Source organism: Heteronotia binoei, chromosome 10 (genome assembly GCF_032191835.1).
Source record: "Heteronotia binoei isolate CCM8104 ecotype False Entrance Well chromosome 10, APGP_CSIRO_Hbin_v1, whole genome shotgun sequence".
Lineage (NCBI taxonomy): Eukaryota > Metazoa > Chordata > Lepidosauria > Squamata > Gekkonidae > Heteronotia > Heteronotia binoei.
The window spans coordinates 16,670,854-16,695,515 of NC_083232.1; the positions used below are offsets into that span (position 1 = coordinate 16,670,854).

General features: G+C 44.2%; 1 protein-coding gene across 6 annotated transcripts in view; it reads right to left on the minus strand.

Moving 5' to 3' along the window:
- KMT2C (lysine methyltransferase 2C) overlaps positions 1–24,376 on the minus strand; it is a 247,842-nt gene extending 223,466 nt beyond the window's left edge. For all 6 annotated transcript variants that reach the window (XM_060248021.1, XM_060248022.1, XM_060248025.1 and 3 more), the window contains exon 1: positions 24,189–24,376. In XM_060248021.1, coding sequence (XP_060104004.1) covers positions 24,189–24,376 — 188 coding nt within the window. The remainder of the gene's footprint in view (positions 1–24,188) is intronic.
- Between the last annotated feature and the right edge of the window lie 286 nt (positions 24,377–24,662).

Sequence of the window (24,662 nt, forward strand, 5' to 3'; positions counted from 1 at the left end):
CCCTTTCACAAACCCCCTCGGGAAGAGGAAGGGGCCGGCATGGAGGAGCAAAAGCTGATTTATCCACAAAAAGAAGTTGGCATGTTAAAATCCAAGCCCAGCGCCGCAGAGACAGAGAGAGAGAGAGAAACTGCTCAACACTCTCTTAGATCAGCCATATTACTCTCTCTCTCTCTCCCGAATCAAACAACACTTCACTTTCCTGGCTACTTCCCCCCAGCAGCCTGGGCCAGGGCGGCCGAGGCAGGCGCTCCCCTTAGGCGAGTCCAGCCAGAACCCTCCTTGCAGGCGCTGCCCTGGGAGGTGATCCCCGAGCCCCAGAAACGCCTCGGAACTTCAGCTCTCAGGATTCCCCCCCACAACCCAGACTAGAGGAGGAGGAAGAGGAGGAGGAGAAGGGAAGGGAAGGGAGGAGGGAGCAGGGCTGGAGAAAGTAGATCCGACTGCTCCGAGCGCCGCCAATCTGCGGACTGGATTCTGCCCGGCGAGGAACCGGAGCGGCCACAGCAGCCTCTTGCCACACTCCAAGCGGCGACCGCCCTCTCCGCCCTCCCCCCCTCCCTGTGCCTTAACTCTTTCCCCGACGGCTGAGAGAGGCGCTAATGCAGAAGTATCCGCCTTAACCAGCCACCTCCACCAGTCTCCCTGCTGCTGACACAGCTCAAGGGAAAGTCAGGAACAGGATCCAGAAGGTTTCGCGGCCTAACGCAACCGGAGCGCCGTGTTCGCCTGGAGAACTGCGCGACCGGAAGCTTGGGATAGTTAAAAGAGACTTCAGCCCCAAAGAACTGAAGTCTGCTCTTCCCTGCACGTAGCACCATGGACGGGAAGGGAAATCCCATTTCTCAACCCCTTCCTCCGTCTTTTACTAAACAACGTTGTTTCCCCCATTTAAAAAGTTGCACACGACGAGAAGCATCCTCCTCCTCCTTCTCCCTTCTGATGCATGCATGTTAAGAAACTGCAGCAGAGTGGTCAACTAAAGAGTTTCCCTCTAATTTCTCCACAAGCTGCTACGGTTCCCTCTTTGTCCCCTTTCCAGTCCCTCTCAGCTGGCTTCTGCCAAAAAAAAAAACCTCTCAGCTGAACAGAAACAAAGGAAACGTTATGTAACTCACTTCACTTGTCCTGGTCTTGTCCTCTAAAAAATATCACAGACTCTCACAGTTATCCCTCAAAACCAACCTACTCACCAACTCTTAAGCCACGAGGTCAAGGTTGAAGTCCAAGGATCTCTTGTCTAACTCACAACCAATGTAAGCTGCAGTCTTGTGAGCAAAAAATCCACTTTGTGAGCTACTGGCATTAAAGTTGTGAGCCACTGCATAAATTAGTGTGCTCTGGGGTCATCCTTCCTGAGCTGAGACAAAGATGTGTGAGCTGGAGGCTAAAAATCTGTGAGCTAGCTCACGCTAACTCAGCTTAGAGGGAACACTGCTCACAACTATGATGAATAAAACTCTCAGTGCCTTTCCATACATTCAGAATTAAACTGATGCACACTACCTCTCAGATAACCAGAAAATCAATATTTTAAAGTTATGGCTAACATTTTTGTGACTGTCCTGTGCAATGTTCCCTCTAAGCTGCAGAGTCTTGTGAGCAAAAATTCTACTTTGTGAGCTACTGGTATTAAAGTTGTGAGCTACTGCATAAATTAGCGTGCTCTGGGGCTATTTTTCCTGAGCAAAGACAAAATGTGTGAGCTAGAGGCTAAAAATCTATGAGCTAGCTCACACTAACTCACCTTAGAGGGAACACTGGTCCTGTGGTTTAAAATGATGTGGAAACAAGGACAAGGAAGCTTATTTCACATTTGCTCCTGCAAATGCAAAATCATTTGGTTCTTTGGCTAATGCAGGAATTCAATCCACACTCACTTGAGAACAAGTCCGGTTGAAATTAGTGGAATTGACTTCTTAGTAAGTATGATCGAGCTACTCCTTTAACAAATAATAATAATAATAATAATAATAATAATAATAATAATAATAATAATAATAATAATAATCTTTTATTTATACCCCGCCCTCCCCGCCGAGGCAGGCTCAGGGCAGCTAACAGGACATGGTGAAAACCATGATACAAATAGACAATAAATAATACAGTTAATAATTTAAAAATAAAACAATAAGACAGTAAGACATTAAAATACAGTCGGATAGCGTATAAGATGGCTCGGTATTACTGATCTTATCAAGAGTTCTGTCTTAAAAAGCTAGCTGGAAGAGGGCAGTTTTGCAGGCCCTACGGAACTGGTTAAGATCCCGTAGGGCCCGCACCTCTTCCGGCAATTGGTTCCACCATTGGGGGGCCTTTGTAGAGAATGCCTGTTCTCTGGTAGCTTTTAATTTAGTTTCTTTTGGCCCAGGGATTTCAAGAAGATTTTTTATGCTTGATCGCAGTGCTCTCTGGGGAACGTATGGAGAGAGGCGGTCCCTAAGGTAGGCAGGTCCTTGACCATATAGGGCTTTAAAGGTAATAACCAGCACCTTGTAACGAACCCGGTGAACAATTGGCAGCCAGTGCAACTCTCCCAGCCCAGACTGCACATGTTCCCACCGGGGCAGTCCCAGTAGCAGCCTGGCTGCTGCATTTTGCACTAGCTGCAGTTTCCGGGTTCGGTACAGGGGCAGCCCCATGTAGAGGGCATTACAGTAGTCCAACCTCGAGGTGACCGTTGCATGGATCACTGTTGCCAGGTTGCCACGCTCCAGGAAGGGGGCCAACTGCCTTGCCCGTCTAAGGTGAAAAAAGGCGGACTTGGCAGTGGCTGCTATCTGGGCCTCCATTGTCAAGGGAGGCTCCAGTAGGACTCCCAAGCTCTTAACTCTGCGCACTGCTACCAGTTGCGCCCCATCAAAAACTGGGAGGGAGACCCCATTCCCTAAGCCGCCGCGACCCAGGCAAAGGACCTCTGTCTTCGCTGGGTTCAGTTTCAGCCCACTTAGCTTAATCCAGTCTGCCACGGCTTGCAACGCTCGGTCCAGATTTTCCAGGGCATTGTCAGTCCAGTCACCCATCAGTAGATAGAGCTGGGTGTCATCAGCGTACTGATGGCAACCCAGTCCATATCTCCGGGCAATCTGGGCAAGGGGGCGCATAAAGATGTTGAATAGCATCGGAGAGAGAACTGCTCCCTGCGGCACCCCACAATTAAGTGAGTGTCTCTGGGACAGCTCTCCTCCAATTGCCACCCTTTGTCCCCAACCCTCAAGGAAAGAGGAAAGCCACTGTAAGGCTGACCCCTGAATCCCTGTGTCGGCAAGGCGGCGGGCCAGTAGCTGGTGATCGACCATATCGAACGCAGCCGATAGGCCTAACAGCAGCAAAACTGCCGCGCCACCTCGATCCAGGTGCCATCATCCCTATCATACACATGTACAGAGGACATGGTACTAGGCACAACTTTGTGCTGCTTCCACATGGTGAGGATTCATCACCACTAAGAAGGCAGAGGCACACACACTGACAACAGAGTGGCCACACATGGAGTTTTCTGCACATGGCTCCAATCACCCCTTGCTGTCAACATTTTCCTTACCACACCACTACCAAAGCACTTCTTGAAGACTCAAAAAGTAACAATCAGTACTTCCCAGCTGCCTTCCATTTGCATAGCAGGAAAAAATCAAGACAGAATGATGTTTATGAAGAGAGAAAGAAAACAGTGCCTATGTTGGTATGACCTTTGTACAGCAAAAAAATTAGCACCATTTCTTCCACACAACATCCTAGCATGCTCAGATTGTGTTCTCAGCAAACATTTATTATTATTTATTTATACAACTTGCATCCCATCGTTCTGCCCTTACAAGGGCCACCATGGTGATGAACAATTTAAAACATGCATGATAACAATCACATTTAAACACATTAAAATCAACCCGACACACATCATTAAAACAATTTAAAAGAGAGTTAAAAGACATTAAAAAGAAATAAAAATAGCAATTAAACATTGGTTAGCAAGGAAAGATAATTGAGGAAATGCCAAACGAAAATAAAAAATCATCCACTGGTGGAAGACAGAATCAGAAAGACACACACAAATTTTCCTGGGAACAGAGTATACAGGAAAAGATATATTGGAGCTTTGAGGGAAAGCACATTGAGGTAAAGTTGCCAAGGTGGCATCTGGAGATCTCCTAGTATTAAGCTGACCTCCTACAGACAACAGAGTTGAATTCTCCTGGAGAAAACGGCTGCTTTGTCGGGTGGACTCTATGGCATTACACCCCACTGCTGATGTCCCTTCAGTTTGGTGTAGTGGTGAAGTGTGCGAGCTCTTATCTGGGAGAACCAAGTTTGATTCCCCACTCTTCCACTTGCACCTGCTGGAGTGGCCTTGGGTCAGCCATAGCTCTGGCAGAGGTTGACCTTGAAAGGGCAGCTTCTGTGAGAGCCCTCTCCAGCCCCACCCACCTCACAGGGTGTCTGTTGTGGGGGAGGAAGGGAAAGGAGCCGTTCTGAGACTCTTCGGAGTGGAAGGCGGGATATAAATCCAATATCATCTTCTTCCCCAAACCCTGCCCTCACCAGGCTCTGCCTCCAGTAAGTTCCCAACCCAGATCTGGCAACCCTACCATCAAGGATGGGAAAAACACAGAATGTCATGTGGAAGTTCCAGAAAGAAGTGCTTCGGTTTTGAAACCAATGGAAAGAAAAACCTTTGCATGAAAATGCAAAGAAAAACCATTGCATGGAAGCAGCCTGGCACTGTGGTCCAAAGCAAGTGCAGTAGAACCATTCTCATTCACTAGCCAGTTAGGGCCTGTTCTGAGCCCCTGACCAATTCTGCACCTTGCAAAAACATTTTTCCTGTCAAAAGCAGCTACTGCTGAGGAAGTAGTGCCATTCCATTGTTCTACACCAGTGTAACATTTTGTGTTGACTCACAATACGAGTGTCACAATCTGTGAAGTTGGTCCTATAACAAGTTAAAAAATAAAGGTAATCCCCAGTGCAAGCACCAGTCGTTTTCGACTCTGGGGTAATGTTGCTTTCACAGCGTTTTCACGGCAGACTTTTTACAGGGTGGTTTGCCATTGCCTTCCCCAGTCATCTACACCTTCCCCCCAGCAAGCTGGGGACTCGTTTTACCAGCCTTTGAAGGATGGAAGGCTGAGTCAGCCTGGAGCCGGCTACCTGAACCAGCTTCTGCTGGGATCGAACTCAGGTTGTGAGCAGAGGGCTCCGACTGCAGTACTGCAGCTTTACCACTCTGCACCACGGGGCTCCTCCTATAACAAGTAGTTGATCCTATAATAAATGTTGCCCCACTGCACTTGTGAAACATTCACTGTACCCAATTTCAAAAAGAGCAGGAACTGAGAAGCAATACGCCCAAATAACAGTATTAGCAATAGTAAAGTATAATCTTAAATCTAATGAAAATTCACAGAAGAAATAGCCATTTTGTTAGAGTATAAGCCTGCGTTGCATGCAGAAATACGATGATACTCTTTGTGAGATCTGCTCACCACCCCACCCACCAGCACTGTATATGAGGCTTTAGTATCTTCAGCTTTTTCAGAAAGAGAACTCACTCAAGCCAAAACTGTATCCTGCTTTTAATTAAGTGTCATGTAGTCCATTTTTCTTCTTTATCAGATGCTAAAAAGAGCAAAGCTCCTGTTTAGCTGCCATGTAGAAGTGGGAATGCCGCTTGTGACAGAGAAATGGGTATGACCCATTAATTGCAGACTAGAGCAGCATTACCTGGAAGTGTGAAAGTCTGAAGGTTTTTCCAAACTCCCTCCTACCCTTGCGTTCTCTGGCTACAGGAGAGCCAGCATGGCGTAGCAGTTAAAGTGTTGACTAGGATCTGGGAAATCCAGGTTGGAATCCCCACTCATGCCATGGAAACTCACTGGGTGACTTTGGGCCAGTCACACACTTTCAGCTTAGCCTACCTCATAGGGTTGTTGTGTCGATAAAACTGAGGAAAGGAGAATTATGTAAGCTGCTTTGGGTCAATTCTAGCCCATGTGGGTCTTGCTGGAATGTTCTGAGGACGCTAGAGGATCGAAGCTTCCTTGGGACATGCATGCGTGTTACACATTTTGAAATAAGTCTGTTCAACATGTGGCAAGCATCAGTGAGGGAGGAGGTGAGGACTTAAGAGTCCATTAAAAAATCAAAATCGGCCGTTAAAGTTTTGAAACTGCTGATCTAGAACAGTTTGTTTAGCTGGTGAAAACTCTGTATTGACACCAGACCAGAGTTTAGCAGTTAACACTTTAAAAAAGGATAAGACTTATTAATTACATTTTTAAAAAAATAAAAGTTAACTCGTGTTATTTGCTTAAAAACATTAAAATGCACACCATGGATTCTTAATTGTGCAAATTGCTGTAGCAAGAACATTATCCAATGATAAATGAAATTGCATATATACATTGTTATGAAGAAATTAATGTATCCCCTCAATCCAATTGTCACAATGTGACTCTGAGAGCCAAACCACACATGATGTTGAGGAACTGTATAGCTGAGTGGCAGAATAGATCCAGAGTGGGGAAGCCCTATATAGATTGGCGCTGCAACCCTAGGGAAGAGAGTGGATTTTACTCCCCCTCCCTTGTCTTGCCCACATCATCTCCATGATTGGAAATGACCCCTCTGGACTGACTGAAGCTCCTGAAAGACAGAAGGAAAAGACATAATGTGGGTGTCAAAGCCCCCCTTGTCCCACAATAAAGCTTTGGGATAAAGGTCAAGAGCAAAACATACAAAACTGGGGAGATAATCCTCACTGCCAGGGTAACCACCAGCCCCTTTAAACTAACCCTCAACTGTGAGACTGAAGGATCAAGTCTGCAGCCCAACCAGGTGTGAAATCAAGGTCAGCCTGAAAGGTAGGACACTTGCAAGCTGAGTTCAAAAAGCAATTACTCTGCTAGCTGTAGCCAAAATAGGCCTGGTACCTTTTCAGCTCCCATGCCCAGAGTTCCTTGTATTAATGAGAAGGAACTTGACTTTGAAACTCCCACTAGGTCTCTGGCCTTGAAGCTCACAGGCCCATGATCTCACTTGCACCTGTGTCTGACTCCATTTCATTCTTTATATCTCTCCGGAAATTGCAAATCAGTGTGACATCAACTTCCCAGAAATGCGCCTTCAGTAGCTTCACTAGCCTGAACCAAACTTTAAAAGGTCAAGAAACAGCTAAATAAGGCCAGTTTCTTGATAATGGGTGCCTGTCTTTCCCCCCTTCCTTATAAGTTCTCTCCATCAAGTGTAGCATCATCTACCTACAATCATGATGTCCTAAACCTGCATACAAAGGAAGAGTGGCGAATGCTCAGCTTTGTAAAACCATGACACAATAATGTTACACATTACAAGGCCTGAGGGGGGCGGGAATTAACATGGATGTAACATGCAGTAATATCTCCATGTCATCCATGTTCCACCCTATAAAACATCCCTTCCACTTCCTATCCCAGGTTAATACTCACAGGGAACATATTCTTATCTTTTTAGCCAATAATATCTTTCACTATCATACACTGGAGGAGTGCCACCTCTATTTTACAGGAAGATCAAAATCATTAATTCAGTCTAGGTACCTAGAAATCTATCACCAAGCAGGAAAAAAAAGGAGAAAAGCTTCCAAATAAGCAATAGTCCAAGTTAGGTGTATTTCTAACAGGTCTTGTTTTAATTTACACTGAAACAGGCAGATCCTTAGAAAGGGCATTACATGTTCAGAAACACACTTCCATATGCACATACCTAGCTGGATGCGTTCACATCAAGACTCTGAAAGCACAATTCCCACTTAACCATAAAACAGCCATGCCTTTCAAGGCATATGCAAGGCAGGGCAAAATGTCTCTACTCCCTATATAAACTTGCGCTGCTTGAGAAATGTTTCTGAAGATGTCTGAAGTTTGGGTAACAACTAGTCAGGTAATAAAGACTCCTGTTGTCAAGATGTGAGTCGCAAACACTGAACGTCAGAACAGCCCTTGCTGGACCAAATCAGTGGTCCATCTTGTCCAACATCCTATTTTATGCAGTGGCCGACTAGATCCTCTGGAGACCCAACAACAGGGCACAGAGACAGAGGATGTTGCCTCCAAGCACTGATTCTCAGAGGTTTATTGCTTCCAAATGTGGAGGTTCCCTTTTATCACCATGACTAGTAGCCACCTATCTTCCATGAATCTGTCTGATCCCCCTTTAAAGCTGTCTATGCCTGTGGCCATCACTATCTCCTTTGGGAGCAAATTACACACTGTAATCATTTGTTGAGTAAATGTATTTTCTTTTGTCCCTCCTGAATCTACTGCCCATCATCTTCATTGGATACCCTTGAGGATCCCTTTTCCTCTGTCCTCTTCCTCTATCCCATGCATAATTTACTCTTTCCTCATAGGAAAGAAGTTCCAACCTCTTCCTAGCTGCCCTCTTCTGTACTTTTCCCGACTCAATGTCCTTTTTGAGATACGGTGACCAGAACTTCACATATCCATACCATACCAAACCTTTAATGGCATAATAGATTCAGATAAAAATACACAGAATATAAAAATTTAAACATTGGAGATAAAATCAAAATCAAAATAAAACCGAGCTTACAGATGCATTCAAACATGGTCAGAATTAAATTTAAGGATGTCAGCCAGAAATTTTGCCACAGCCTCACTAACCACCCCCTGAGTATCACTCAATAAATAATAACAGGGTGGCAGAATAGACAAATCTGGAGAAAAAGAAAGCTTGCCAAATAAATCTTTACGGAGGTTATGGTAAAAAGAACAATCAAGCAATATATGCTGGATTGAGTCAGGAGTATTCGCTCCACAGGAGCAAAGTCTGTCGGCTAAAGGGACTTGCTGATATCTCCCTTGTAAAACTTTGGAGGGAAACGCATTTAGTCTAGCCAACATAAATGCCCTGCGATGACTTGGAGTGGTTAGGTCTGATAGATAATTGGGCATTTTGCCACAGAAAGCATAGAGACCTAAGGAAGCTGGAGAGCAAATATAAGGGTCAGTTGGCCGTAATTTCGTTTCCTCTGATTCCCACAGTCTCAGTTTAACTTCACATAGTATTCCAAATGAGGCCACACTATAGATCTACAAAGAGGCATCATTAATATTGACAGTTTTATCTTCAATACCTTTCCTAATAATCCCCAGATAGGATTAGCCTTTTTCACTTCTGTGGCACACTGGAGTGATGCTTTCATTGAGTTATTCATTATGATCCCAAAGTTCATTTCCCCATTGTTTTAGCAAGCTCAGACCCCATTAGCACATACTTAAAGTTGAGTTTTTTTGTTCCAGTGTACATCTTACAGTTACGTACGTTGATCTTTATTTGCTACACTAGTGTCCACTCACTCAATTTGTGGAAATCCTTCTGGCCTTGGTTTTCACCATCCTAAATAATTTTGTGTCATCTGCAAACTTGGCCACTACACTGCCTACTACCAGCTTGGATAGCCAAGGTATGACCAATCTCGTCAGAAGCTAAATAGGGCTAATCCTGGCAAGTATTTGGATAGGAGACCTCTAAAGAATACCAGAGTTGAGAGATGGAAACAGTCTATCAAGCCACTTCTCTAAATGTCCTTCATATCCCCGCAGAGTTGTCAGAGGTTGCCATGACTTCCAGGCACAGGGCACAAACACAAAGTGCAAAAAAACAAAACAAAAAACAACCCACCCTGTTCATTTATTCTTAGTCTCTTCTTCCTGCCCTTTAACCAATTTTAACCCATAAAAGGATCTGTCTTCTTATCCCACAACTGCTAAGTTTGCTCAGGTGAGGTACCTTGTCAGAAGCCTTTGGAAAGCTCAAATATATAATGGTGGTTTGCCATTGCCTTCCCCAGTCATCTACACTTTACCAACAGCAAGCTGGGTACTCATTTTACCAACTTCGTAAGGATGGAAAGCTGAGTCAACCTGAGCCGGCTCTCTGAAACCAGCTTCCACAGGGATCGAACTCAGGTCGTGAGCAGAGAGTTCAGACTGCAGTACTGCAGCTTTACCACTCTGTGCCACGGGGCTTAATATAATGTCTACAGGGTCACCAATATGTACATTTTGTTCGCTTTCTCAAAGAAGGTTGGTGACTTCGCTTCCCATCAGCAGGCTTCTTTCATTGCTGTTGTTTTTTTGTTGTTGCCTTCAAGTCACAACTGACTTATGGCAACCCCATTGGGTTTTCAAGGCAAGAAATGTTCAGACATGGTTTGGCACTGCCTACCTCTGCATAGCAACTCTAATATTCCTCGACAGTCTCCCATCAAAATACTGGACCAGGGCTGAGCTTGCTTAGCTTTCGAGATGTGACCAGATCAGGCTATTCTGGTCAGGGTTGATTTAGTGACAAGCTACACATACTAATTAGTAGATCAACAATCTAATGTTTGAGTTCCCTAAGAACCCACAGGCATTTGCCATCAGGACCTTAAGACTTGTTTTTTTATTTCCCCAGTAGGTACAGAACTTCTTCTCTGGTCCCCACAGTCTGACTCAGTTCTTTAGACCCCCTTCCTGAAAACAGTGGCTGTGGCATAGGTACATGCCCTACAGTTCCGCAATGAACACAGATGCAAAGAGTTAACTGAGTTTCTCTGCCATCTCCAAACTTTCCTTTAGCAATCCTTTTACTCCTTGTTTATCAAAGGTCCAAGTATTTCTCTGGCTGGTTTCCTGTCCCAGATATATTTGAATAAAAGTTTATAATTTGTCTTGATGCTTTTAGCAATCTGCTCCTTAAATTCCAGTTCTGCATGCCTGATTACTAACTTACAACTTTTTTGCCATACCCTGGGCTCCCTTCTGTTCACTACACTGTGGCAGACCTTCCACTTTTTAAAGCCCTTTTTTACTTTTATACCTTCCTTGACTTGCCCTGTTAACCATACAGGAATTCTTTTAGACTTGGCAGCGCCTTTCCTAACCTGGGGAATACCTTCCATCTTGGCTTCAATTAGTGTGGTTTTAAATAGCTTCCAAAAATCCTCTGGAGATTTCTCTCTCTCTCTCTCTTGTGTGCACACACATCTGGAAGTCATGGCTGACTTCTGGCAACCTCTTGTGGGGTCTTTCAAAGAGGTAGCTTGCTTGCCTGACTCTGAGTCCCGGCCCTGATGTTCCTTGGAGGTCTCCCATCGAGGTACTTGCCAGGATAGGCCCTGTTTAGCTACCAAAATTTGACAAGATCAGGCTTGTCTGGGCTATCCAGGGCAGGGCAGGATTTTACTCTTGTGAGTTTCCCTTTCAGCTTCCTTCTAGCTAGTCCACTCGTTTCAGTAAAGTTTCCTCTTATGAAATCAAATATTATTGTTTTGGACTTTAAGGACTTTCAATTGCTGAATTGTAATCACTGCTCCTAAATGCTGGAACAACATTTATGTCTTCCAAACAAGTCTTCAGCCACACTTATAAACAAGTCCAAAATCACAAGCCCTCTGGCTAGCTCTGTGACCAACTGCTCCAGTGCACAGCAATTTCTAATGTATAGGAATCTAATTTCTATTGCATGGCTTGAGCATTATGTTTACTCAGTCAATGTGAGGGTAGTTGAAGTAACCCAGTATCATAACATTACCTATTAAGGATATGAAGCCAGCACATTATTTGGATGCAAGCATATTCATATACTTTTCACACCCTTCCTCCAAGGTGCTTAGAGTATACATATATATCCTAATATCTTCACATCAACCCCATGAAGAGCATAACAGATTGGAATTTCCGAAGGTCATGCAACAAATGTCATAGTTGCATGGAATTTGAACTCTTGTCTGATACTGTAGACATTTGAATTTGAACTCTTGTCTGATACTGTAAGTAAATCAGCTGCACAGACCACACACTATTAGATCTTGCCTACTTTTTTTCTTCTCTTTGTGGGTGCTTTCAAGGTCTATCTTCATATCTGTTCATGTAACTAAACTTCTTGGTGACATCTTGATCAGTCAGTGATTTCAGTACTTTAGCTGCCTTTGGTCTCAGTAATTCCTTTCCTTATTCTGAGGTGCTCAAACATGTGTTGCATAAGCCTGGCTTAGCATTTTGACAATATTATCTATATACTATATACCATATCTGCCGTGAAAAAGTTGTGAAAGCAACGTCACCCAAGAGTTGGAAATGACTGGTGCTTGCACAGGGAACTACCTTTACCTTTTTATACCTATCTATAAACACACACATCTATATATTCATTCTAATTTTTTTTTTTAAAAACCTATACATTCTAGAATTTAATACAAATGACTCATACAGCAAAAACAATGAAACGTGTGTGTTTGTGTGTGTAAGACAACATACAAAGGATACCTCTTGAAAATAAGGGGAAACAAGAAAATACAAGCAGGAAGAGAGCTTTCACTTTTATAGATGAACAGCCAATGCTTTTCATAACACATGTAATCCTGTACTGTAATTAGGCATCATACAGCTATGAAATTTTACGCGAATGACTATAAAATGTGGCACCACAGCAACATGTACTGAACTTCAAAGAGTCCAAATTTCATAAGACTGAGCAAGGGTTTGTATTTGGCTACTGCAGTGCTCCTCTAAGCATGTGCTAGAAATGAACATCAGGAGCATTCAGCGCTTGTATTACAAAAGAAAGGGAAAAGAGAATCAAAGTATCTTCCACATATAAAATGTCGGGAACATTACATCCTCACTTCCATCATGTACTGTCTTCTTCCATTGCTTAGCTATAGATACTTCTACTGTACAAGCCATATTCCAGACTCAGGACTTTCTTACACAGAAAAGAAGCTCCCAGATGGCAGGGAAATCTACAGAGACATTTCACAACAACACGTGCACACACACTTTGAAATTTCTCATTAAAAATCTAAGATGTAATGAAAGAACTAATGCTTAGGCACCTGGTGTGCTATGTCCACTAACTCTTTGTATTATTCACAGCTGTCTTGTTGTTACTTTTTGCAACACCCATCTCATTGCCATCTGTTGCCCTCATTTTAAACTTGAGACCATGAAGCTTCTTTGGCTTGAACAGGCCTTCTAATATGAATATACGGTACTTAGCATAATGCTGCCTTGGCCAGCTATAAAATACTTGCGTACAAGCAGTTATCATCTTGGGGGACCAAAGTAAAGAAATTAATCAAAGAAAGAAACATGTATATGCTACAGTGAAGTTCTAGAGAGATTTGCTTTCAACATGTACTGGTATTATACATTCGCCCAATAAAAACCTGTGAAGTTTCACCTACAAACCATTAGCATTTAAGACTGCTGGAAGGGAAAGGAGCAAGTGAAGGGTGGGCTCTCCTAAAAGAAGAGCTCTTGCAAGCTCAGGCCATTGCTATTCCAAATAGGGGATCCAAGAAACCAACGTGGATGAACAGATAACTCTGTGATGTGCTAAGGGAGAAAAAAGAAACGTGCACGAAATGGAGGCAAGAACACACCTCTGTGGGTTGCTAGACACTGTAGGTCAGCCATCAAAGAGGTCAAAGCTTACAGTGAACTAAAGCTGGCCAAGGAGACTCACTACAACAAGAAAAATCATTTTCAGATAGGTGAGGAGCAAACACAACTTAAAAGAGGCAACGGGCCCAACTTCTGGGTGAAAATGAATAAACTCTGACAGATGACAGAAAGAAAGCAGAAAGGCTTAATGCCTATTGTGCCTCAGGGTTCCCCCCCAAAAAGAAGAGAATAGGTTCATCCAGAGATGGTAGTAGGCAAGGCACAGTGCCCAGGCTGCTGACTGACATGGACAGAGAGGTAGCTGAGAAGCACCTGGCTGCACTGAATGAGAACAAATCCCCTGGGCCAGATGCTATTGCACCCAAGAGTGCTCGAAGAACTTTCTGGAGAGCTTGCAGAGTCTTTGTCTGTCATCATCCAGGCCCCTTGGAGGATGGGAGATGTGCCACAAGACTGGAGGAGGGCAGATGTTATCACAATTGTCAGAAAAGGGAGGAGGGATGACCCAGGAAACCACAGGTCAGTCAGTCTGACCTCCATCCCAGGGAAGATACTGAAGCAGATTTTAAAGGGATCCGTTTGTGGGCACCTAAAGGACAGCTTGGTGATCTGGTAAGGTCAGCATGGATTAGTCACCAACAGGTCCTGCCAGCTCAACCTCAGTCCCTTCTTAAAGTGAGTGACAATCTGTTGATGTTGTTTACTTCAATTTCAGTAAAGCTTTTGACAGCGTTCCCCCACAGAGTTCTGATGGGTAAATAAGAGAACTGTGGACTGGACTATAGCAGGGGGGCTAAAGGTAGATCTCCAGATGTTTTTGCCTACAACTCCCATTAGCCCCAGCCAGCATGGCTAATGGCTGGGGCTGATGGGAGTTGTAGGCAAAAAACATCTGGAGAGCTACTGTTGGCCACCCTTGGACTATAGGATAGTTAGGTGGATAGGGAACTGGTTGGAGAACTGCACTCAAAGAATAGTTGCCAAAGGCATTTCATCTGAATGGAGGGAGGTGTCCAGTGGGATGTCACAGGGCTCGGTTCTGGGCCTGATACTTTTCAATATTTTTATTAATGATCTTGATCAAATTTGTAGATGATACCACATTGGAAGGAGCAACAAACAAAAGAGAAGATATAGAATTCAATGAGATCTGAACATGCTGGAAAAGTGGACAGACATGCACATGATGCAATTTAACAAGGATGAGTGCCGAGTTCTATATTTGGGTAACAAAAATAAGCAACATGCATACTGGATGGGGGATTCTTGGTAGCAGTGTGTGGGGTATGGGTGGACAGTAAGTTAAATATGAGCAGCCAATCTGATGCAGCAACAAAAAAGGCTGAGATCTTGAGGTATATTGACAGAGACATAACATGCAAATTGCAAGATGTCATAGTCCCACTGGACACTACATTGGTCAGGCCGCACCTAAAGCATTTTGTGCAGTTCCGGAGGCTCCACTTCAAAAAGGATGAGGACAGAATGGAGTGGGTGCAGAGGAGAGCATCAAGGGTCTGGAGACTAAGCTCTATGAGGAAAGGCTGAGGGATTCAGGAATGTTCAGTTTGGAGAAGAGGAGGTTGAGGTGGGGGGACAGTATTGCTCTCTTTAAGTGTTTGAAGGGCTGTCACTTAAGAGGAGGGTAGGGAGATGTTGCTGTTTGCAGCAGAGAATAGGACTCACAATAATGGGTTTAAATTAAGGGTGGGAAGGTACCAGATGGAAAAGTTGTTCAACAGTGGAATCAGCGGTGGTGAGCTTTTCCTTCACTGGCAGTCTTTAAGCGGCAGCTAGACAAACGCTTGTCTGGGATGTGCTGGACTGATCCTGCATTGATCAGGGAGCTGGACTAGATGGCCTGTAAGGCCCCTTCCAACTCTGTGATCCTATGACACCAAATTATTCAGGAAGGCTAGAAGCTCCATAAAGATCTCTCCAAATTGGGTGGGAAAGGAAAGGTCCCCTGTGCAAGCACCAGTCGTTTCCAACTCTGGGATGACGTTGCTCTCACGATGTTTTCACGGCAGACTTTTTATGGGGTGGTTTGCCATTGCCTTCCCCAGTCATCTACACTTTCCCCCCAGCAAGCAGGTACTCATTTTACCAACCTCGGAAGGATGGAAGGCTGAGTCAACCTTGAGCCGGCTACCTGAAAACCCAGCTTCCACCAGGGATCGAACTCAGGTCGTGAGCAGAGCTTAGGACTGCAGTACTGCAGCTTTAACATTCTGTGCCACGGGGCTCTTGCCAAATTGGGTGACAACATGGCAAATGAGGCTCAGTACTAATGTAAAGTGATGCACATGGGGGCTAAAATACTTAATTTTAAATAAATGCTGTTGAGATATGAGCAGGGTCTTTGGTCCTGATGGCTAACCATTAACAGTGTCAGTTCAGATGCAGGAGGCTAAATTCTATGTCAGAGATTATGGTTAGTCTCATTATACCCTTGCACGGATCCATGATGTGGTCACATTTAGAATAGCGCTGCATACAGCTGCTGGTTGCCACATCTAAAAGATAACAGTACAGCCCGGAAAAGGGTGTAGAGAAGGAAGGACATCTGAAATCAACAAGGAGTCAGAGTGCCTTCCTTTTAATGCAGACTAAGCAGCTTTTTGGTTTTTTAGTCTTGGGGGAAGGGTAAGATTAAAATAAGACATGAGTTTTATGAAGTTACACATAGACAAAGAAAGCGCACCCAACTTTCTTTCCTTGTCCCATAGTTTTTCTCCCTGTCCCTATAGTTTTGAGTGCAAGCAGATAAGGCAGAATATAAGTGTTTTAAATACATAAACTCATGGGCAATGTGTTGCCCATTTTGGCAAATAGTTCTTTTAAGGATTTCAAAGAAGCAATACCCAAACTAATGGTGTAAGGAGAAACAGCTTTATGTTACACAAATTACAAATATAAAACAGAGAATAACAAAAGGATTATACCCACGCCCCTTTCTGCCCTGAAAATATCAGCAGCAGGTCACTTCAGGTTGCTCAGCAATGGCTTGGTCTGAGCTGAGGTTTTTTCTTCCCCCTTCTCTCCTCTCCTCCCTTCTGTCTTCTCAAGAAAAATAACCCTTCTAACTGATATTGAAACAATTAAGCCCAGCTGGGATTTATTCCAAGAGCAAAAACATCTTCCCCAACCCAATACCAGGTGCAATTACTGAAGGGAAAACCCAACACCATTAACCCCTTCCAACCTGGTGCTGTCATCGAAACAGAAAGAGAAACTTCTGGTCACCATTACCTCCTTGTAACAATGGTTTTTCCGCAATGCATCTCTGGAAAGGAAAGGTCCCCTGTGCAAGCACCAGTTGTTTGACTCTGGAGTGATGTTGCATCACGTTTTCACGGCAGACTTTTTACAGGTTGGTTTGCCATTGCCTTCCCCAGTCATCTACGCTTCCCCCCCCCCCCCCGAGCAATCTGGGGACTCATTTTACCGACCTCGGAAGGATGGAAGGCTGAGTCAACCTTGGGGCAGCTACCTGAATCCAGCTGCTGCTGGAATCGAACTCAGGTTGTGAGCAGAGAGTTCAGACCACAGTACTGCAGCTTTACCACTCTGCGCCAGTAAAATTCTCTGCCATAGGTTGCAGGATAACTGAGTTAGCTTTAGGCAGATTACACAAATTCAAAGGCTAGGTCCAGCAACAGCTATTAGCCATGATGACTCTATAAAACCTCTGTACTCAGATGCTGTAACCCTCTGAATACAAGTACTAAGGGACACCAAGGGGATGCTTTGGCCTCTACTCCCTGGTAGTAGGCATTCTGGGGGCAACTGATTGGCTACTGCATGAAATAGAATGTTCAAATAGACAGAACACTCCAGCACAGCTGTTCCAATGTTGAAACAGCTATGTTGTGCCAGTTTAATCACTCTGACTAGTTAATTCCTTGAATTTTTTTACCATCAACATATCTAATTTTCAACGCCCCATCTACAGATTTAAATTTGGATACAAGAGCCAAGAACAGGCCAGAAAGATCTTTTCTACAAACCTGAGAAAAGACCCAGTTTGCAGAAGAATCTGAAATCTAAAACACAAAACAATAACCACTGGGGGCTAAAATCCTACAAAATAATAGAAGCAGCCTCTGTAACTTTAAGAAATGAGGCTGTTGCTAGGCAACCACAACAATATTGCCAGCTGACTTCAAACTTGGTTTGCCTAACCTACCTCACTGGGATTTTTGTGTGTGTGTGATGTAAGCTACTTTGTGTCACCATTGTTAAGGAAGTGAGAGTATAAATAATAAATATAGCTAAAACGGGTGGAAGATAAAAGATTGGTATGGGGAAGGAGAAAAATTCAGGGGAAGGTGAGGACATGGGAGCTGTCAGGAGGACAAAAAGGAGGAAATAGTGTGGGAAGGCGGATATAAGGGAAAGTAAGGTGCCCTCCCCACTACTTGTTGTGGGCTCCCCCCTGTGCAACTGGCCCTGGTAACCAGCACCATTCAGCTGGACTAAGCTCAGTGGCTGGAATCACACAGAATTTTTTCATGGAGTGTTGCCAAGGGGATAAAGGAGGGAAAGCTGAAATGGGGGGGGGGGGGCAGATAAAGGTAGGCTTGGTAGTGGAGAGGAAGGAAAAGGGGAAAGACTACTGGGGCTTTCCGGGAAGAGACAGAAGAAATAGTGGAGGAAGAGAAATGAGAAGCCTTCCTCAAGTTCTTACAGCCCCCTCTCTTGTATTTATTGTTTACTATAAAAATGTTATTCAATATGGTTCTATTTAGATACGCACTCTTACTTGCTTCATATGACACAAAATTCCTCCAGAATTAGAGGAGGATATGTTTCCTTATCACTTATTTTGGTTTTTCTCTTGGTAATTTAATACGGTAAGACGACACAGCACATTTCTAGCAGCAAGACCTATTCCTTTGCGAGCATAAAGCTAATTCCAACGTTGTTGATTTTTATTCCTTTAAATATGGCATTTACATGATTCATGAAACGCTAAATAGATACTAATCACAACAACTTACATTAAGTTACTGCAGTGTAGGATCAAATCCTGCTGGTATCCCTAAAAGGCCTAGGACTGGCAGCTACTACAATAGCATTTGTTTTATTCTCTTTCCCCCCCTTTTCCAGGATATTTTTCATTACCTCTCTTCTCCCCTGCATTCAAGCTTCCTCTATGTGTGTGTCTTGTGTCAACCATTCTGTAGTTGTATCCATTACCTGAGTCAGAATTCCAAAGGAGCCCACAGGCTCAAAAAGGTTGGGAATCCCTTATTCAAATTGGTTGTTTATGTTGTGCTTTTCATATCACACATAGTATAAACAGGTATAAACAATTAAAAAGGTTTTTCTACCTTAACTTCAGAAGCTTTTATTCACTAGTACATTTGATGTTTAAGTCTATTAATTAAAACAGATCCATAATTTTCAATAAAAATAATGCATCTACTGAATCCAGGTTGACAACATACCAAGTAATAGCACAATGTTTAAAATAAAAAAAAATTTACTCTCCTATTCTAAATATATGGCTATTGTGTCACCAATACCTCAGGATCAAGAAAGGTTACGAAAATGAATCTATAGAATATTATTTCTCCTACAAAATGTGGACAGAATCACTGACCACTAATACAGATTCTTGTCATACACAGCCTGAAACAAACAGCCTGATTTCACACATGTACCCTTCAAAAAAATGAGAGACTGGGCAATAATTTGCTTGAAATCTGTAATAAAGTTCATTTCGTGTTAAAACTCAATATACTGGATTTTCTGCTGTTTTGAACTCTGTAGCCATAACAGAGCCTTAGTAACCACAAGCAGCAGAAGATATTCCTTAGCTTCTCTCACCCAGCTTCCACAAACCACAAGCTTGGAGCCACAGTATTGCTTTGGCAAGCAAATATCAGAACTTACTCCTTTTGTTTTTGCTTGTTTTTTTTCTTTGTCTTCTTTTTGATTGTTCTTTCTTTTTTTCTTTTGCCAATAGCAACTCCTTACATTGGAGGCTGCTCTAAAAGATCCTCATATGGGAAGTCGTTTGGGCATACGCCTCAAGAGAATGAGAATTTCTTTTTTTTTGAATTAGACTCCAGAAATCCCATTACAAGAATGGAAGTTTGTCATGTAAGCTTTTGGATCCCAGTCATGATGGATGTGGGTCAAAATGACATATGAGTATAACCAATTAGAACTTTAAATTGAGGCACTATCACTAAGGTGAAGATGCCCAGAAATATCGGAAGCCTATATATAAAATATAGAAATTACTATAAAATCTAAGTATATTTTAAAGTATGCATTTTTATATAACGCTTGTCTACAATTGGTAACTGGAGCCTGGCAAGCTCACTGAAACTGAATCCAGCCAAGAGTGAGGTAATAATGGTTGGCAAGTATTACGACCTGAAGGTAATGCATCCACAGCCACTGATAAGTTTCAGCCCTCCCTACCCCCCAACACCCAACTAATAACCTAGGGATGCCCGTGGATCACTGCACTAGTAAATGTGACCAGGAGCACTTTCCACCAGCTCCTTCTGGGGTGAAGGCTGCAAGCCTTGCAGTCAGATTCAGACCAGTCAACTGTCATTCATGTCTTCATAATGTCAAGACTGAGCAATGGCTGTTTCACACTAGATTTTAAGCTCACTCTGCAGGGATCATGTCATTTCTTGCATGCATCTGGCATATGCTGGTATCGTAGTAAATAGCAGTGTTATTTACCACAGGCTGCCTTTGAAGGGAATTAAAATGCCTCGGTGCACAACAAGACAGCCTGTCTCCCCAAGCTCCCCAGAATCTGGGAGGCCTTTATAGAATCTTACACAGACCAAGGTGCTGGATCTGACTAGTATGGTGCTAAACATTTGGGGCCTACATGTATGAGAAGCCAACTCCTTGCCTCTGTGCCACATCATTCATCATAAGCAGTCTTTGGAGCGCCAGAATGGTGTCATAGCTAGAATGTCAGACCAGGATATCAAGTAAAAGGTAAAGGCAGTCCTCTGTGCAAGCAGCCTTTTTACAGGGTGGTTTGCCATTGCCTTCCCCAGACATCTATACTTTCCCCTAGTAAGCTGGCTACTCAATTTACCGACCTCGGGAGGATGGAAGGCTGAGTCAACCTTGAGCCAGCTACTTGAACCCAGTTTCCGCCAGGATTGAACTCAGGTCGTGAGCAGAGAGCTCGGACTGCAGTCCTGCAGTTTTACCACTCTGTGCCATGGGGCTCAGGTGCAAATTCCAGCTCTGCCATGGACAACCTTGGCCAGCCACTCACTCTCAGCTTAACCTACCTCAGAGCGTAGTAGTGTGAGGATAATATGTAATACGTAGAAGGGGAGAATGTTGCGAGCTACTTTGGTTCCAGCTGGGGAGAGATGTGGGACATAAATGGAATAACAAACAAACCAACAAACAAACAGTATCTTCAGTCTGTCAAGAGTAGTGTTGTTGTTTTAAACAAACTCCCAGAACCAAGAGGGGCACAGAAAGAGGTATACTTGGCAGTTGCTCTCCAGCTTGAAAGCAGCCAAATCTGCAGTTTTGCCCTCTTCCTTCAGGAACTGCAGTGTTTATATTCAGACGAATGTTTGACGGCGAGGGATAAACAACGGTTTATATATAAATAAAAGAATACGATAAGACTCTCAGAATCAACAGGACAACGTATAAGTTCTAAATAAACTGGTTGATCATAAATGCCCAACCATTCTTTCTGAACTGAAATGGAGCCAAATGAACATGACGGTACTGACCTCTCATTTTTCAAACTCTGGCAACATAGGGATAGTAACTGGGCTAAGTTTACGTAGTTGTATTGCCAAAGTTAATAGCAAACTTATCATGGTGGGCATATAACCAGCAAATGGAAGAGACCAGATATACTAAGCAAATCACTACTATGAACACCTTTACAGGATGACACTTTTGTGGACTCAATGACAATAGAGAAAAATATTGTTTTAGCATGTTATCATAAGAGCAATTGTGCAGGGGTATGTAGTTAGCACTAGGAACAAAGAGGAAAGGCGGGATATAAATGATTTAATAAATGGGCACACAAACCAACCCTGGTTTGAATCCCCACCTTGCCAGGGAAGCTTGCTGGTTGACCTTGGGTCAGTCAGACACTCTCATCATAATCTACCTCACAGGGTTGTTTTGAGGGGGGAAATGGAAGAAATGAGAATGCACATAAGCCATAATGAGTCCCATATGAGGAGAAAGGCACAGCATAATTGGGAAAAAAATTCCAAAATAAAGTAAACTTAATTTGTCATTTCACTGATGTACCTGGAAGAAGCCCTTTAGCCACCCTTTTTAAAAAAGCACTATTAGCCTCATTTCATTACAACTGCTGAGCTCTATCCCCAAATTGGGGAGGGGGGCTGCTTTTCTACAAGAACAAAAAGGGAAATTAAAATAGCTAAAAGGAAGAACATACAGGTGTACAACTTCAAAAACTGGTTAGGGACATCTTTGTGTTAAGCAATTCTATTTTAAAACACCCGTTAGGGTTGCCAGCTCTGAGTTCGAAAATACCTGGAGATTTTGGGAGTGGAGCCTGGGAGACTGCAGGGTTTGGAGAGGAGAGGGACTTCAATGGGGTAACTCCAGAGTCCACCTTCCAAAGCAGCCATTTGCTCCAGGGGAGAACTGATTTGTGTCACCAGGAGATCAGTCGCAATCCCAGGAGATCTTCAGCCACCACCTGGAGGTTGGCAACCCTAACATCAATCCAAACACACGCGCGCGCCTCCCTCACAAAACAGCTTACCAGATCCTCAGTACACACACAGACTGTTGTGGGGTCACAAGAACACGTGACAATCACTCACATCATAACTTTATTCTTCAGCTGATAAACATTTCAACTTGAAATATACTTTAAAAAACATTAGAACAATTATATGGCTAATTTTTGCACCACTATAGCAGTAATTCTTATGGCAGGATTTGTCATATTATATCAAGCAAAACTGTGGTCTTATGCACCTTTTGTTGGAAACAAGTCCCACTGAACAAAGTGGAATTTATTACCAGCAAACAAATATGAACACTGTAAATATTAATAATAGTGATCTCTTCAGCTGAGCAAAATACTTCTGGATGTTTTGTAAGGTACTGATCTACAGTTTAGGGGAACAGAGGGAAAAAGCATTTAAAGAGCACCATCCTGTAGAAGTATCTGAAGTTTTTTCATGTTCAGTTTCTTAATTAGACAATACGAACGTAGCAAATTTCTGAAGTTCATCTGAGAAGTTAAAGATTTTACTGTAAACCTAAGATATGGGATTCGGTTCAAATATAAAGAATGAACATAAGAAATAACTACCTGTACCTTATAGGGTTCATCACCTAAGAGTACAGGTTTCCCCACAAACCTCTGAGGTTTTTAGACTAAGCACCTTAACTTTTAAAGAACAGATGAGTTTTGATTTGGGGTAAACATCTAATCAATTATATTTCAAAGGCTAGCCACTGCCCACAGATACCAACTCCTTTCAAATGTATTGGAAGCAGGAATACCAGATGCTTCAGAAAACAAAAGCAAAATTACCATATATTCTTTCTATATTATCACTTTAATCTATATTACGTAGAACACAGGTGCTTCATATAAAGGTATTATACACAAAAACACAAAGTGTGTTGGTCTGTAAATTATACTTTCTATCCCAAGGGAAAACCCAGACCCTCTCAGTCAAAGACAGCAAAATACATAAATAACTCAACTCCTTAGCACTTAAAAAACACGGGATATGGATTTAATTTCTTCACATTAACTAGGGGATGCCAGCAAAGAGAGAAAGATGGCAGTAACAAGGGACAAAGCCAAAACAACACAATCTTCCCCTCCACACACACACACACTTTCTCTCTCTCTCTCCTGTTGTGCAAACCCCTGCCTGTGGCTTTTGACAGCTCCCAGGGAGGAGCTTTCCATTACATTGTTTGCAAAAGTCACCCTGCACTGGCAAAAACCAGACTCTACCCTACATCCAGACCTAAGCCAAAGCAGCATTACTGTTACGAACAATACCGAAAGCCCCCCTGGAGTAACAAGAAAAGGCAGCAGCAAATCTTAAAACGCACCTACTTGGGAGTAAGCGTCACTGAACTTAGCAGCGAGGCTTACTTCTGAGTAAACACGCTGAGGCTTGCCCTGAGGAAACAGGAAAACCGGAGACGGCCAAGGCTGAACTTCATCAGAAAGGGCGACAAAGGAAGGGAAGGGAGACCAAGGTGCAGAAAGAGGAAAGGGAAAGCCATTTCAAACTGGGATGGAGGTGGAAAGGGGGTGGTGGGGGGGAGGAGGTTAAAAGTACAAAAAGGGAGATGGACAGCAGGGGTGGGGGGTGGGGAATCAGCAACAAGAAGAGAAAGTGGGCAACCAGAAATAAAGAGGGCGATTAAAAGGGGTGAGCTGGGGCCATCTGGAGAAGGCACTGGGGCAGGGGGCGGGAATATAAACAAAAGAAAGAGAGAGGGAGACGGAGAGAAGGGGGGGCAAAGAAGGCAGCGGGGGTGGGGGGCAGCAGGAGCCGAGCAAAGTGGGGAGAAGAAGGCTAAGCCAGGGATTGACATGGCACCTCCCGGGTGAGCGACGCGAGGAGGGCGGTGGGGAAGGCGGGCGGGCGGGCGGCCTCCTCCTCCTCTGACAGCCTGCCGTCTCCCTTCCCTGCCCAAAGCGTCTCCCTCTCCTCCTCTCCCCGGGGCCTGACGACACGCGCGCTCCCAACTTACTTCTTTCTGACTCTCTGGAAAGGGGAAGCGCCATCTTTGCGAGGCCGGCCCCGAGGTCTTTTGTCTGTGGCGGCGGCGGCCGTGGGGGGAACTCCTGGCTGAGGGAGTTGTGGCGGCGGCGGCGGCTGTGGCTGCTCCGGCTGCTGCTCCGCCGCCGCCCGCGTCAGGCTCTGCTCCTGGGCTGACATCCTAGTCAGCAGGACGGGAGAGACACATGGAGGAGGAGGAGGGAGGCGACGGCAGCGGCGAGGGGGAGGCTGAGAGCCCGACGCTCCTCCTGCTGCTCCGGCGGCGGCGGCGGCTGCTGCTGCTGCGGCTGTGCTCCCTCTTCTCCTCCTCCTCCGCCGCCTCCTCCTTCTCCTCCTCTACCTCCGCCTCGCATTGCTGGCCTCAGCCGCCGCGGACCAGCGCGCAGGTAGCAGCATGGGGAGGAGAGGAGAGGAGAGGGAAGCCCGCCTCGGTTCACGCGCACAC